General features: G+C 40.0%; 1 protein-coding gene across 3 annotated transcripts in view; it reads right to left on the bottom strand.

Moving 5' to 3' along the window:
• Positions 1-14,077: 14,077 nt before the first annotated feature.
• The window catches only part of WIPF1 (WAS/WASL interacting protein family, member 1), a 110,007-nt gene continuing 106,565 nt past the window's right edge, over positions 14,078-17,519 (bottom strand). For all 3 annotated transcript variants that reach the window (XM_004674515.2, XM_012728460.1, XM_012728459.1), the window contains exon 8: positions 14,078-17,116. In XM_004674515.2, coding sequence (XP_004674572.1) covers positions 17,061-17,116 — 56 coding nt within the window. In that variant the 3' untranslated portion in view covers positions 14,078-17,060. The remainder of the gene's footprint in view (positions 17,117-17,519) is intronic.

Raw genomic sequence — 17,519 nt, 5'->3', positions numbered from 1 at the left:
GTTTAAAAAAAAAAGAGAGAGAGAGAAGAGAAAAAAAGAAAACTTTTTTATTTTTTTAGGCCCTCATAGGTTAGAATTAGCAACCTATGACATAATGGCGCCTATTTTATTGAAGTTAAGTTTTTTACTTGGGAGCACTTAGTTTAGAATTGTTCATTTTCTCACAACAATGATGCAAATTGTTGTGCTGCTGTTCTGAACATTCCCTTGCACCTTTCTAGTTGGCTGCCCTGAAGAAACAGTTTACCCACCACTGCATGCCAGGGTGCACGTCACGGAATGAAATCCGTGCAGGGGTTCATTGGCCCAAATGGCTGACTGAGTCAGGCAGACTCATTCTGTTGACCTTTCCTCATGTCTTGTTTAAAAAGCGAAATATATAAAAATTGTTATCTCGAATAATTAAAAACTGAATTGTATAATGATCTCATATGTACATATCACTCAGCTCCTCAGTTATTATTCATAGTCTGTCATTTCTCCCATCCCTTATTTTGAGGAACTTGAGGTAAATCTCAGATGTTATATCACTTCTGCTATAAATATTTCAGTATGTCTTTCTAAGAGATAAAGACTTAAAAAAAGTAATAATTTATCACTTAAATATTGACAAAAAATCCTTAATATTAGCAAATATCCAATCAGATTTTAATTTCCTTGATCATTTGTGGATTTTGTTGATTACTTTCTTGTAGAGTTAACAAGGTTCTCTCACTGTGTTCTGTATTTCCTGTAGGCTGAGTGTTAGATCCAAAGGTTTAATCTGATTTGGTTTTTTTTTTTTTTTAAAGATTTATTTATTTATTTGTACAGAACTGGGGTACAGGCCAGAGATGCGGAGGGTGAGAGGATTCACCAGAGACAGAGCAGGGAGCAGAACAGGCCGATCGACGAAGTACACTGCTGAGGGGAGCAGCGGGCGGGTCAGGAGAGGTCTGCCACGCCATGTGGTCACCTCCCGGGCAGGCGGGGATCGAACTCATGCGGAAGTGGCTTTAGTTTCTCAGTGCAGTGCTTTAACCCGCTGCGCCACCAGGGAGGGCCGATTTGGTTTGTTTTTTTGGCAAGAACACTTTATAAGTGGCATTGTATAATTCCATAGGAAGTTGTATGATGTTAGCAGGCATTAATTGTCATTGCCTAGAAGATTTTCTCCATTTTTAATCACCCCTTAATTCAACCATCAAGCTACATGCCCCCTCAACATACCTCATACATATCTTCTCTTTATTATTGTTTTAACTGATTGGGAACTGGGTGCTTGGTTGTAAGCCCATTTCACAAACATTAGAAGGCTCCTTCAACCTTCAGTATACGTAAACTGAATTCTTTTAAACTGGTGCTTATGGTGATATTGTTGGTTGTCTCTTCAACAGCCATCCCTTCCAACCTTTTTGTGTGCTGGCGGGGAACACAACCTACCTCCCCCTGCCCCCCCCAAAAAAACAAAAAACCCTCTTCCCCCTTGCAAGGTTGACCCACTATTCATTTTTCAAAAGCTTATTGGTTTCTGGGAAACTCCTTCTTAGTGAGGATACCCTTATCATCATGCTTCTGATGATGTGTGATGTTATTTGGAACTGCAATGGCCATTTTCTGACCTTAGCGGGTGACCTTGAAGATTAACACCAGGATGCCCAGGATGAAGGATGGAAATGTGGGAAGAGTCCAGGTCCTCATTAAGTCACAGAGCTAGTGAGAGCCAGTCCTGCAATGCCAAGCCTTTAGACTTCTCCTTAGGTTGCAAAGGTAACCTCATTTAGCTGATCCAGGCGTATTTAAATATATCTCTTTTGTTTCTGTTTACTATTTTTGCTCCTGATGTACAGACAAAAGCTATAGGTTTTAACCTTGAATTTCCCATAAAACCAGTCTTTTTTTTTTTTTAAGCTTTATATACTTATGCATACAAGAACTGGGGTTAGAGCCAGAGGTGTGGAGAGGGAGAGGATTTCACCAGAGACAGAGTGGAGAACAAAGTAGGTGTATTGACTGAAGTACACTGCTGAGGGGAGCAGGAGGTGAGACAGGAGAGGTCTGCCACGCCATTTGGGTCAGCTCCCTGGCCAGGGATTGAACTTATGCTTCAGTGGATGCAGATAGCTTCATAGTGCTGTGATTTAACCTGTTGTGCTACCAGGGAGGCCCCAAAATGAGTATTTTTTATCCATGCTGAAAAGCTGAAACGATACTCATAACACCAAACAGACTCATCAAAATTAACTTATGATGTCATATTTTAAATAAAATCAGCTTTCCATAGTTGAAAAAACACATAGCAACTTAAAAGTAGAGATGGATCGCCTTCAAAGCACATAACTAAGAGTTGACTTTGCATGTTGGCAATAAAGACGAACTTTTTTCCTATTACATTATGCTGGACATGACATTCTTATTAAGTAGAAGAATTGGAATTTCTCACTCTCCTCCTTTGCAACACAATAATTACCAAGTTTCAGATTGAATGCACAAGATTAGCATGTAGAGTGATGAGAATTTAATAAAAAATAATAGAGGGAAAGGGTGTTGGAGGTATGAGAAATGGGGGGATGAATGGAAACTAGACTTTCGGTGCTGACCATTGATGTGGTATATGCAGATGTGGGAGTATAATGCGGTACATCGGAAACTTCTATGATGTTATACACCAAAGTTACTTGAATATAAATTTATTAATTAAAAAATTAGCATGATGCTTGATAAAGAACTGAAAAAGTGAAGGACATCTGGCAATCTGTCCTGGACTTGCTTCTGCTCCTTGTATTTTGCATTCCCAGGCCCTGTTGTTCAAAGGCAGAGCCTTATTGTTTTTTTGGTCAGTAGATTGCACCTTTGTCCTTGTAGACAAGGTGATGACAGCAAGTGGTTCCAGGAAACCCTTGGTAACAAACCCTCTTTGTGCGTGTGTGAGGAAGCTCCGGCTTATAAATGGATGACATCAGCAGGCCTCCGGCCCACTCCTCTGGATCCCTCCATGTAAAGAGAGTCATTGTTAATGATTTTTACTCTGAACAGCTGCTGGCTCTCCTGGCTGTATTCACTGTTAAGATGCTGTCATACTCGCCAGATTTCAAAGAATGTGTCCTGTTCTCAGATCATGTGTCCATCCATCTGCCCTGGAAAACATGATCATTGGGCACAACCCTCCCAACTTCCTTGTCTACCAGGAGGTTTTACCCACACGTCTCATTGTTGTTGATACCCCTTTTAGGTGGTGTCCCTTCTCTTTTGCCTAAAAATCAAAGCTTCCCTTGTTTCTTCACTGGAAATATCCTCTCATCGGAGCTCTGCTTAGAAGAGTTTTCATGTTAGTCTACACTAAAATTAGACAAAATAAGATGAGAACCTACACTCTATGAAAATCTATCTGATCAGATTCTGAACATTAAATGTCCATTATCACAATCAAGTTCAAGCTCTTTAGAATGACGCATTAATATTATGCACTGGAGCAGTTGGAAAAGTCACTGAAGGGAGAAGGCAGCATTAGGGTTCACTTTGGATATAAGAAGTGCAAAGAGCAACCTCAGAGCCCACTGGAGGCCAGCTCCTTCACAAACATTGGGTTGCACAGTTGGTTCATCATTTACTCTGACACTGTGGCTCAAAGAACAACCAGAATCTCAATGTGATGAGCCATAAAAATGCAAAGGTGTTCAGGAGATGCTTGCTGAGTCACATTGATAAGCGACTTGTTTGAACCTACTGTTTGCTGCACCACGTAAATGCATTTGTAACCATATTTCGGAGTATTAAAGCACACCTGAAATATTTATACTTGAGAGTAGTCTTTCAGTGAGTCAGAGCATTGATTTTTCTCAAAAATCTGAGTATGTGGCAAGAACAATAGGGGAAAAATTAGGAGGAGGACAGACCAAGGGCTCCTGATTAGAAGGAGATTGGCAGTGACTTAGGACAGCTGAATAAATAACATATATTTAACTGGCTCCCTGGGCCTTACCCAAGCCATTTTTACAGCTACCAGGTGTTTTATAGGCACATTTTTCTATGAAGTAGTCAAACTGTAAACAGAGTGGATCCTGACTGATAGTCACGTCTTCAGAAAAGAGAAAGAAAGAAGGAAAAAGAAAGGAGTGGAAGGGAGGAAGGTAGACAAAGAAGGGAAACACCACCGTCATTTTCCTCATGGAGATGTCTTTTGCTTTTGTCTTTGGAAACACAGGAGCAGGGGTTGAGGGCACATTTGGGGCTGTGAACTCTCATGTGGCCTTCACTCTACTTCTACCCATCTGACTGTGGGTGCCATGGAGGTCATCCTCCACTTGTGACTGTAGAGCTGTGAGAGGAGATGCTGTGTCCCTTCACCCCAAGTACACAGTCCATAATGAGGGGATGGACTTTGTGATAAGGCATCTGGTGTTATTTATCAACATTGGGAACTGTCTAGTTTCTCCATGGCCAAAATTTCCTTGGGTCAAGGACCAACTTTTGTATATCCAATTATCTCTTATTGTGAACTGTGTGCACCCACCCAGTAAATGTTTGAGGTTGAGTGGAGGAAGGGCCAGGTTCAGAACACCAAGGAGAGCTTCTGTGGGTGACCTCTTGCTCCATCCCCAGCAGCGCCTATGTAGCACCAGAATGTTCTCCCACTTCCTTTCAATGTCTTATTCATTCGTGATAAGAACAGGAAAAGGTTATGAGACACTTTTTAGACCAAATATTTATTTTATAAATGAAAAAGTTAGGACCTAGAGAGAGAACATGACTCACCAGTGTCATAGAGTAAGTCTTGAGCAAAGCAAAGAAAAAATTTGAGTTTCCTTGAAAACAATTTTTCCTGCAGTATTTTAAATTTTCACATAAAAGATCTTCATTTCACAGCTATATATAGTCTCAAATAGTTGCTATCATCAGTTGTTCCTCAAGAAAACACTAAAAAAATCTAAGCTAGTGAACTCCCATTTGACATATTTCAGGATGTTAAACAAGTTCTCACTGAGTTATCAAGATAAAATACATGACAAGCCAAAGAGAGGAGCTGTAAAAAAAAGAGATCTTCAAAAGGGGTTATCTAAAAGGTGGTAACAAGATGAATATCTGCATTCAAGGTAAAAAGACATAGAGGCTCTGAGGGGCCCCAATAAATAACACTTGATTTCTCAACCGAGGGTCTGAACAAACTAAAAAGCAAATGGAAGCCAAAATGTCACCTTCATTACTGAAAGACACAGCTCTGGAGGGCAGTGTTTACTGTGGCAGGTATGTAGGACTTTCATTGAACCCCAGGTTTGGGCTGACTTTCAAGCAGAATAGATATGTATCTGAGGGCAAGCTTATTGCCAAGAGGAAGAAGGGGGTCAGGCTAGACTTCCCAGTGAGTGAAGTGATGAACAGGATTCATCACGATAGTAGGAGTTCAAGAGTTTTTCATAATAAAAAGTCAGGGCATTGAAGGTTGGGAAGGGGTATTTATGAAGAGGGCTTCTCTGGAAGGACAATCTAAAGACCCCTCCAACTCCAAAGTGCTTTTCCACTGAAAGAACCTCATTCAGAAAATTTTCCACAGTAGCTTGCAGCTTGGAGGAAGATTGTGGAGGGTACTAGAGACTGGTGTTTGGCTCCTACCTGGAAACTCTAAAAGGAAACAGAGTTCTAGTAGTGGGAGCAGAGGAGAGGTGGCTACTGGGATAGCCCAGTATAGGGTGAGGAAGAGAAAGAGAGAGGGAGGAGTTGAGGAGGGAAAGGAGAAAAACTTGACTAAGTTAGCTCTTGTACAACAGGGCCACCTGCAGGGACGCTGAGGGTTTAGCAGGGAGAAACTGGGATTTTGATGCTGAACTGAGGGGGTTTTAACTGGTCAAGAGAACTTCAGTGAGTGGCCTCCAGCAATGGGGGGTGGGTGTTGGGGTGACAGAAACACTTTGGGAGCATCCCATAAGGAAGTGACAGCTTTCAGTACAATAGCCTGGCCTAGCCTAGCCCAGAGGAAGTTGTGAGAAAAGCAACCGATGAGAAACTTTCCTCCTTCCCCCCCAACCACCCTATTCTCCACTCTTCCTACTTTAATCCTAGAATGAACGAAGTGGTTTGAGACAAGGAGACAGCATTTGAAAGCAGTAGGTAAAGGAAAAGAAAATGGACCTTGCCCATTCCCTGGTATTGTTAAGGGCACCCCAATGTGAATTGGGGTGCCTGTCTGTGGGTCCTCACCTGCTCGCTTAAGATTCAATTGTATTATGGACATCCACGAAAAGGTTCAATAATGGATTTATTCACAAGGAGAAAGGTATAGGAACAACCCAGGGAAAGAGGGAGAGAAATACAAGTTAACTAGAATGTCCTACTAGTTCTGCTGGCTTGGACTCCGCCAGCACGCTGAAAACCCATCAAAAGCCAAAAGACCAGTCACGAACCACCAGGCCAAGAGACTCCCAGAGCCCACCATGTCCGGTTTTTTCCTAACCTGGCTGCTCAGCTCCTCCCTCACGTCCCAGCATGCTTCTCCTTGGTATTGATGGGATTAGTAGTTTCAGTATCTGGTGTGGGGGCGTAGTCCATGAAACCTGTACCTGTTACAGTAACTTGACTGCAAAAGGCCCCAGCATTTGAAGGGATAAGCTTCAGCCTTAATAATTGTCTAGAGTTCATCATTACACAAGATTGACTATTCTGACTTCTTAATTGAATCTGTGCTGGAGACTTGAGGTGGCTACAAGACTTTTTGTTACTTAAGGGTGACGAAAAGCAAATCGTGAGATTATGGAAGTTTTTATCCAGAGTCAGGGAATGAACTTTTCCCACTGAATAATTTTGAAAAGAGGCAGTGGGAATCAAAACCCGACAGACCCTTTCTTCTTACACTGAATGCCTTCACCTTAAATTTTTTGGTGCCGATTTCTCTAGCATGCCTGGTGGGAATGTTTGCTGCAGTGGCTTTTTAGAACGCTAATAACACCGCAAATGCCAACTAGTTCAGCACCAACTCCCACTGATGGCACTTGCTCTGTTTTCCCAGAAAGCATGGTGCATGTGCAACTATGAGAAGAAAAATGGTGGTCTAGAAGATAATGGTGGTCTTTCTGTGACCGCTCAACCAGCAGACAGCACTATGCTAATGCTGAGTTGAGTAAACTGAATGGTAGATGTTAAAAGCCTGTCTATTCCTGCGTAGGCCAGGCAGAGGACAGTTGGCCTCTTCTCCCCACCCCTTTGTTGTTTGGTCAGAATAGATTCCCTCTGTAAGACATGATGAATCCCAAGTCTGCTTTAAGAAGTTTCTTTATTATACGTGAGGTGATTGAAAACCGCCAATCATGAATCTGGCAATCCCCTCTCACGAGCTTAAAGACTGTTCTGATTACGATAATTACATTTTTATGAATATCCTACCTAGAGAGTAACAATTTTACTATGTCAGACTATACCACACAAAGATGCATCAATTTCATCTGCAATGAAAAATAGAGCCTAATAGCACAGTTATATTTATATGATAGTCAAACATCAAGATGCAACATAAGTACTTCCCCTGAAAGAATCCTGATCATTATTTAACCTTGAGATGATGATTAAGGGTGAGGGCTTGTCAGCTTTCATGAATTATTTTTTTCATGATTTTTGCTGTTTTGATTTGATTTTTGAAACTCCATCATTAACACTTATTTAACATTTGTGTTCTATCCTCCATGATAGGTGGACAAGGCAACAACAGACAAGCTTAGTAGATATGATTCATGGACAAGGAGAGAGTATCAGGCAATTGTAAGACATAATTATATCTCAGGTCTAAGGGCTCCTGCCGCCACAACTGGTTTTCTACTTTAGTCAGCTACGATTCTTCAGCCACGAAGCAAATAATGGACAGTATATGTAGGTCTGAGTGCCACATCTACCATACTCCATTGCACCCCTTCACCTTTTGGTCCCATAATCCCCGCTTCTTCTGATAGCCTCATTTCTGCAGTAGAATTCAAGGATTTGTTTTTGTCTGTTTCTTTCCTTTGCTTTTTTTTTTTAAAATTTATATTCCATATGAGTGAAATAATCTAGTATTGCCTTTCTCTCGCTGACTTATTTCATATAATTCCATCCATGTTAGTGCAAATAGCAGGATTTCATTCCCCCCCCCTTTTTTTTTTTAACTGAGCAGTGTTCCATTGTGGATATCTACACATCTTAATCCATTCATTTTTCAGTGGGGAGTCAAATTGTTTCCATAACTTGGCTGTTGTACATGGTGTTGCAATATACATATGGGAGCACATATATCTCTTCAAATCAGTGTTTTGTATCTTTTGGGTAGATAGCTAGGAATGGAATTACTGGATCACATGATAGGTTTACATCTGATGTTTTGCAAAACTTCCATATTGTTTTCCATATGGGCTGAACCAGTCTATATGCCCACCTGTAGTAGATGAGGATTCTTATTTCTTCACACCCTTATTTTTGGGCTTCTTGATAAGGATAATTCTCACATGTGTGAGATGGTTTCTCAGTGTGGTTTTGACTTGCATTTACCCAATGATAAATGATGAGGAATTTTTTTTCATGTACCTGTTGGCCATATGTACGTCTTCAAGCGTTTAATGCAAAGAAAATGGTGTCATTATTATAGATAGCGGTCAATGCCAATCAAAACATGGTCTGAGAATGAAGCATCAAACATCACCTAGAGTCCCGTTAGAAATACAAATTCTCAGGTCCCACCCAGACTTGCTGAATCAGAAATCTAGCAATGGGACAAAGGACTCTGTTTTAAGAAGCCCTTCCAGTGCTCTGAGATTTGAGAACCACTGTTCTAGTATCTTGTTTCTATTGGCTACACTGAAACATTGGAAAGCATGGAGGCTGCACACCCAGCAACTCTGTGGGCATTGCCTTTAACTGCAGGAATGTGATTCCTACAGGAACAACTGTGTTAACCAAGTTCTTGCGATCGGTGGTTGTTCTTAAGCAGATTTTCTTTTCTCTTTAAATCCCCGGTGGTCACAGTCATAGTTTTCTCTTCCATTACAGATCATATTGTTAGTCTATTATCCTTGATAAAAGGGGATTTATGATATCCTTCATGTTGGGGGCAACCAGGTGCTGCGATAACAAAAGTACTGGTGGGACTAGATAAGGGCTATCATAAACTGGGCCTTGCATCTAAGGGTGACAATTAGCTGGGCCATGCATCCAGGAGATACCAGTGGGACGAACAGGACCTCACATCAGGGGCACAGCGATAAGTCACCCCTTTAGAATTTGAACCAAGAATCTATGAAAGAGACCCTTTTCCCCTCTAGGGCTGGCAGTAGTGGCAAACCCCCATCCTAGGGAGCTCCCTCTCAGCTGCTGCCCAGGAGCAACAAACTCTACTTTGCTTAGTCTTTCTGCCTCCCATCTTTCTGCCTGGCAGCCAGCCAGTCACAGAAATCGGGACAAAACACTTCATATTATCAAAAGATTTCCATTGCCCTGAATCCCTGCTAATCCTTCCCATTTGCTAATAACCATGTGCTTGAAGTCATCTTGAACTGCTTAGCTGTTTTTAGCAACCAACATGGTTTTTTCCCCCTCTATTTCTTTATAGTAGTACCTGTGCTATTTTCTTTTGATAGCACAATGTCAGTGTTATTTATTAGAACTCAGCAGTAGTATGGAGAGAAGTCACATGTTGCAGGCATATTTAATTCAAGAAAACACACTAGAACATACACTTGGGTCAGACTGGCTCTCATTGGGTAGGACTATATGCTACCAATATTCACAATTTTTCTTTGACTGAGGAGGTAAGGTAGTGTTTAGCATGTGGAAAATGTGTCACAGAGTTGAGTAATAGACTGCTAGCTAGGTAGGTAGATAAATAGAGATAAAAATAATTTTTAAAGGAAAGTATTTGAGACAAATAGCTGTCTAATGGATCAGTATGCACAGGACAGTGTTAAAGAATATGACAAAAGGCAAATGCCAGCGTATGATTTAGCCTTTACATTATATTGCACCTAAGAACATATATATTCATGAATATAAATGTATATGTATTTATGAATAGTCTCTTAAAGGTTCACATGCAAGGGGGAAACATTCAGAACAGAGATTCTGAATCTTTAAATATGTATCCGAGTGACCTTGAAGATTTTTTTTTTAAAAGATTTATTTATTTGTGCATACAGAACTGAGGTACAGGCCAGAGGCTCAGGGGCGGTGAGAGGCTTCACAGAGACAGAGTGGGGAGCAGAACAGGCAGATCAATGAAGTACACTGCTGAGGGGAGCAGCCAGTGGGTCAGGAGAGGTCTGCCACGCCATGTGGTCACCTCCGGGCAAGCAGGAATCTAACTCATGTGGAAGTGGCTTTAGCTTCTTAGTGCTGTGCCTTAACATGCTGCGCCACCAGGGAGGGCCCTGGGTGAAGCTTTTAAAGCTTTAAAATTATACATTTCTTAGCCACCCATGCCCTGAATTGGAGCTCAAGGATAATGTATATGTTGTGATGTGTTCCATATTAAAAAAACAAACAAACAAACAAAAAAAACAACCCTCAGTTCCTAGAGATCTTTTTGTTGTTGTTGATCTGTATGGAGCCCAGGTATCTGTATAGGCAATTCTGGTGCAAGTGGTCCTTAACTTGCATTTTGAGAAGTTCTGTAAATCTAACTCAGAAAGATAAGGAAAACATATGTGAGTGTGAGGCAGCTAAAAGTCAACCAGTTTCATAGGTGTTGGTCAATCTTTGGATCCATACGTGCATTTCCTCAAACTTTTAAATAGCACATGTTATCGACCTAGATCTAAAGTTACTTGTATATTTATTTACCTGAGTCCCCAAAAGACTGAGTGTCCCTGAAACACAGGACTTACAGATTTCCCCTCCTATCTGAAAAAAGAACACACCTATTTGGTATGATTTGAGAGGTAACACTTGGGGTCTAAGAATGCTCAATTTTTCCCATATATTTTAATGATAAAGCATTCCCAAATTCTAAAAATAACCTTCTAAACTCTACCAAAGAAACAACATTCTATTTGCAGAAAACAGGGGAAACTGGTGCTTGGTAATCCAGTCTATCATATCTTCAGCTGGGCTTACTCCAGGCCTTCTCATTATTGAGAAAATGCTCAATAATATTTGTTAAATGAATGAAGACAGTAAGGGTAAAAATGCAATTTAGAGTATCTGGAATAGTCAGAGATTGATTCAGTTTTGGCCCGCTTTTATGCCCTAGCTGTGGTGACCTTCTAGCCACTTCATTTCTCAGTGCCTCAGCCCTGCATTTGTAACATGGAAGATCAGTGTCTTCCTTTTTGTTTTCAGTGGACTTCTGTGTGTAAAATGAGGTAATGTGTATGAAAATGTTTTGAAATTGTACAGTCACTTACTTCAATTTTTAAAAATATGACTAGCTTTTTGCTCTCACCTCACCCCTTACCCCACACCTTCCCCTTGTCCCCAACCCTGTGAGTATTAGGATGCAGGATTGTGGCAAAGAACCCAAGGTTTACATCTGGCTATTCTGGGAAAGCAAATCCTATTATTTGGAACTTAAAAGAACCACATGACTTCTCTGACTTCAAGGGGAGTAAAACGTAAATCCAATGCTAAAAATTTATGGCATAAATACCCCATGAATAATGGACTGTACAGAAGATGAGGGGATACACAGGGGAACAAAGAAAGTATTTACGTTGTGGGTGGACTGTGGGCTGGGGATTTCAGATCTGTGTTTAATGAAATGTTGTCTGAAATTCAGACTCCCCTGAGATCACTTTAAAGGTAGCAGGTATCTGATAAGATGAACTGAAAAACACAGGTATATAACATCTCTTTAAAAATCTCAAGGTAGGGATTACAACCACCCATTACGTTGTAAAGAACCAAAGAAGAGAAAGAAGTTGGATCACTTACAAGAGGTAACTGCTGGTTCAGGACTGGAGTCAGCCAGTCCTGAGGAAGGTAAGTATGAGGAAGGTAAGTACAAAGTAGTGTTCTCCATGAAGCCATATCCAGTATATTCCACGAATACTGTCTTTCATTCTAAGATTAGGTCTTCTTTTATTTTGGCTTATTAAGAAATTCTTGCTTTTACATGGATGGAGCTGGAAAAGATCATACTTAGTGAAATAAGCCAGAAAGAAAAGGGAAAATACCATATGGTTTCACTAATAGCAGGAGTATAACGGACCAGGCGAGAAAATAATAATGAACAGTTATATACCAGAGACATTTTATGGGGGTGGAGTGGGGAATGGGAGCAAACAGTGGCGGGAGGGAAGTGCAGTGGACTATGGTGATGGCACATGGGTGATTTGGTGGTGGGAAGCTCACAGGATTACAACTGAGATGGAAAAATGCACAAAATGATGTAAGAATAAACATATTATTTATTAAAAAAAAAGAAATCCTTGCTTACTTTTATAAATAACAGTAGCCTTTGAAATGGGCAAATGAAATGTTGACAATGATATTGTGACTTCTCATGCCACTATGTACTCAAATAGCCCTGAGTTTGAATTCTGGATCCATGCAAGGCAAGTGACTTAAGGCAAATTTCTAATCTACCCAGTTCTTGATTTATGCATGTGTCAAGTCATAAAGATAAGCAATAGCATATGTAACAATATTCGCAAAGACTATAGGACACAGTAGTTGATCACTAATTGGTGATGGTTATATGAAAAAAGACGTGTTGTCATCTAGTTAAATTAGGTAGGGTCTCTTGATGTATAAAATTACTGTGTTTTCACTACTGTTAGATATCATTTTCCATGGGGACTGATTCAGATCTTTGCTCCAAGAGTGTCCCTAAGGAGCAAATACCATGGCGGGGAGGGATTTCCCTTTCATCCCTGTGTTGGAGGTGGGGAACATTTCACAACTGTTGGTAGAGTGGAGATGTGCCTGCTGGTTGAAGTGCTTACTGGATGTAGAATTTAAATTCCCATGCTTGGTTCTAGGACTAATGCATCATATTAGTTGCATAATGTGTATCTTTGTATTCCCAATGCTTAAATAAATCATACCCAACCAGTATTTCTTGATGATTTGAATGAGTAACAGAAGAATGAACTCAGGGATTACAGTAACTCCAAAAAGCATGAGGAATTTCTTATTGCTATCTTCTATTGCTATTTGTCTCAAAGACTTATCTGAATTAGATGGGATGTTGACAAATGACCTTTAACCCACCAAGAAAGGTGGAAAACAGGAAGAAGGTGGGAATGCCTTATGACTCAAACACATTTATGTGAAGTCCATGATGGGTATTCCAGGTGTTCAGGCAGCCATCTTCCTGGTCCAGATTGAGCCAGATTGGCTCAAAGTCCAGTCTCATCCACATTTGTTTCCCAGACACCTTAAATTTTCCTAGATTAATGACTGAATTGCCAGAAATATTCTCACACCATCCTAGGAGGCAAACACGTCCTGTCTTTTATTTGTTTGGGATCCTCATATCATTCTTGTGGGGAGCTGGTGGCTTAAGAAAGTTTTTAAGTTATCCACTCTGACTTCTGTCTAAGAAGCAATAATACAAGGTCAGGTTCAGTTTTGTGGGGCTTCACACAAATAGTAATGCCACTTCTTGAGTGCTTAGATTAAGTCAGTCTAAGTATTGAATGCATTCTCTTATAAAATGCACATATTAATGTTATAACTACTACTCACTTGAGATAAAGAAACTGAGGCTAAGAGAAGCTGGGTGATTTGTGAGTTATAGATGGAATCAGGCCTTTCTAAACTCTTTACCATTATATTGGATATGGATGTACACACATAAACCCAGCAGATCATTTAAAGATCATCAGGCCTCCTAAATTTCCACTGGCCTCACATGTATTTATCGGTGTCAATGCCAGTCTCTGTAATTTCACCTTCCATGGCTTCCACAATCCATCTTCACCTTAGGATAGAAGCATATGTTTGAAGTAAAGAGACATCAACTAAGATGCAGGTTCTCAGGGAAAACAAGGAATTAGAAAGTCGATGTGACAAATATTTATATATACCCTTCTGTTCTTTTTGAGCTTATGCTTCTTTACCAGAGGCAGAAACAAAACAGACACTAGATTTTGTTTTTATATTTACACAGTTTTTACAGATATGCAAATAATAAGATGAAAACCACCAGTGGACACTCATCATTCTGTTTTTATTTATTGTCTGGCTAATTTACAAAGAAGCAGACAGATATCTAGGGTAGACTCTGCCCCAACATTTAAACTCTCCTGATGACACAGATACCAAACTGTGCATGTTTACATAGTTCAGTGGTATGAAAAACAATTTTTTTTTCTTCTTTTACAGTCCCTGACTAATACAAACAGGGAAAAGTTTATTTATGCCAAAAATGTTTGGGCACTTTAACAATCATCCCATTGATGCTACTAAAATAACAAAATTGGTATTACATGTTAAAATATAAAGGCCTAACAGTTTTTACAAATATGCAAATAATCTGCTACTCAGACATAGAAAGTATATTTCTTTCAAATCACAAAGTAAGGCACCATTGGATTAAACATTTTTCTTAGCTTTTATGAAATAAAATGCATAGTGAAATAAATATGGAACACTGAATTTTAATACTGTAATACATTTCAATATAAAATGATATGTGAGTATTAAAACACTATTGCATCTTGAATATATTTATCTGGAAATGTCCTGGAAAAAACACTTGGTAAGCTCTGATTTCAGGAAGGAAAATATTCACTTTTGTGATTTGCCATAGTTGAAGATTTTAGCATGAAACTTATGTAGAGTTTTGTATGCAATTAGGTTGCTAACTTCCAAAGAAAGATTTATTAGTAATATCTTGACTTAAAAGATGCATTCTAAACCTGTATTCTGTATTCTGTCTGTATTCTGGATAAACAACTTTAACTGTGACCTGTTTTAAACTTCAGGATGGTACCTACCAAGTTGGGATACACAAGGAAATTGACCACTCTTACTATTCTTTACAAAATTCATGTCTATTTTCTTTGGATCAGATGCTGCCATATTTACTTGGAGGACCAAACCCTGTCTTTTCTGAAATAGGTTATTTGCATTTATCCAAAGACTTTTTTTTAATCAACTGATCATATCTAATAATTAAAAGGAAATGATGCTGCTATGCTATCAAAATACTAGAGATTAGAAATTGTAAAACACTTTGCCAAGCTTGTTACACCTTTATATTTTTTGATTTGCTTTGAGTAAAGGGTTCCTGTATGAAAGGCAACTGAATAGTAGGGCAGGGAACATAAATCAAATTCTCTTTCTATAAATCCAGAGCTTTGCAAGAGAAGTTATAAAAACACAATATATTCAAATCAGTAACTTCATAATTTATCAGACCTCCAAGTTCTTTTACTTTTATATAAATGAAGCAATTTTATTCTATAAATAGGAATGCTTCTTGCAAATTTTTCTTTGGACTGATTTCTTACTAGCATCTCCCAGTAATACAGGAACAATGAACCCATGATACAAAGTTTATGTAAATATACCTATGTGTCATGTGCTTTTAGAAAATAAGTAATGGTGATCTACACTAGATCAACCATATAAAAACATCTAAATGGAAAACTTTTTTTTTCTCAACTCTATAGCTAAATTTAAAAGTCCCAATAAAGTTTTGTAAACAAAATCTTATGAAAAAAGGCAAGGCTGACTCTTCCCTATCATCCTTTAGGGGAACATTATTTGCATAGATCCAAGGCAAATGATTCTCCCAGATAGATTCAAAGTAAATTCCCTCCAAATGCCAGGAGCAATCTCTCTTTCTCTCAACCCATAAGCATTAGGTTTAGATTTTTAAAGTTCAGCTCATCCACTCAAACCTGCTCCTTTCTTCCACATTTCTGAAGAGCTACCTTTACCTGGCTTTCTCCCCATGCCCTTTCTGTCCTCCCCAACCCCTCTCCCCCAACTCTATCTCAGCCTATGAGCCTCCAGCCCTAAGGAGAAAGCTGAGTAGATGGGAATGAAGCTGCTTCCAAAACCAATGGACAGGTGAGCACACCAGCCGATCGGTTCTGAGCTCTCGGGGTTTCAGTTTCTTTCCAATGGCTTATTCCATGTGACTGTAAACCCTATTAGACCAAGCTCTGGCCTTAGTATGGTGAAATAACCTTTGTATATAGATATTAAGGGAAGAGGGAAAATAAGGGAGCAATATGTAAGGTCAAGCTTCTGCTGAACAAGGTGTTGGGTCCTAACTTTATTTTTAATTACCTCTTGAATAGCTAAAGCACACCTTGCCTTTATGATTTTTTTTTTTAAAGCAAGAGGTTTTTGTACTAACCCCTGTCTTTTAGCCCTGTGCTCCCCAATATGGTATCAACTGGCCACATAGGGCTACTGAGGACTTAAAAATTGACACGTACAAATAGAGATCCTCTAAATATAAAGCACACACTGGATTTTGAAGAAGAAAAAGAATGTAAAACATCTCAATAATTGTTATAGCGATTGCAGGCTGCAATAATGCTTTGGGTGAAATGAATGAAAACTAATCACACCTATTTCTTTTTTTTTCCTTTTTAAAATGTGGCTACTAGAAATCTTAAACTGTATTTGTGGCTCACTTTATATTTCTATGGGACAGCTCTGTGCTAGCGTTTACCTCAGGCTGCCAAAGATTAAACATCTTAGAGCTGTAAAAATTTCATATGAGCTCTTGCTCAGCAATCTGCTTCGGTGGTCTGTGGCTCATGGAAACAGATGAGGGTCAAGCATGCAAAAAAGGCATGGGAAAAAAATAGCTTTCAGGGACTTTACTAGTTACAGTCTATAGCAAATAAGCAGAGGATGCTTGGGTTTGGTTGGTCAAAAGCTGGGACCCAATCACCTCTGCCTACTTGCCACAAAAGCCTAGGGCCCCCAAGAAGCCGGCACTGGCAAGCTGCAGCTGAAGCGGGTGATAGCTTTAAGAAGACACACAATATAAGAAGTGAGGCGTATTTCTTAACCAGATTCCCACCCCCCGCACACACAGATTCCCATGTCACCCTCCCTTCTTCTCTTGCCCTTGGGAAGGGCACAGAGGACTACAAGGGGGAGGGAACACAGCTTCGGAGAGCAACAACAGACGGAGCCAGGGCTCGGTGGAGGGCAGGCAAGGATCACCTGGGGATGGGAGGAAGTGGTGGGGCTCCCCTTTCTCTTCGATTGGATCCACCTTGATGAAGAAGAAAGGAGACAAAATTATACATTTGGTTAAAAAATTATGTCCTCATTGTAGAATCTCAGGGATGGCTACAAACACACCCACGCCCTCGCCCTCTGTGACCAAGGCTGTGTTAGCTGGCCACGTGGAGGAGAAGGGAGAGGTGAAGGGTCTGCTAAGTGTTAGGGAGGAAGGCTGGCTACTGAAGAACAGGCTGCCTTCTCAGCAGACAGAAGCCCTTCTCTCTCCCACTTTACCTGCCCCTCCTCCCCGAGATATTAGTCCTACACACTTGTTTTTTTTCACCAAATATTTCAACCAGGTCTCCTATGAAAGTTACAATTTTATTAGGCATTTCCTAGGAATACAGTATTCCCAGGAATACTGTAAAATTCAACTAAGTTAATTTTTCTAG

This window comes from Condylura cristata, unplaced genomic scaffold, assembly GCF_000260355.1.
Source record: "Condylura cristata isolate star-nosed mole 26May11 unplaced genomic scaffold, ConCri1.0 scaffold00002, whole genome shotgun sequence".
In the NCBI taxonomy this organism is placed as follows: domain Eukaryota; kingdom Metazoa; phylum Chordata; class Mammalia; order Eulipotyphla; family Talpidae; genus Condylura; species Condylura cristata.
Note: the sequence above shows the minus strand (reverse complement) of the source record. Positions and strands in the feature narration are given on the sequence as shown.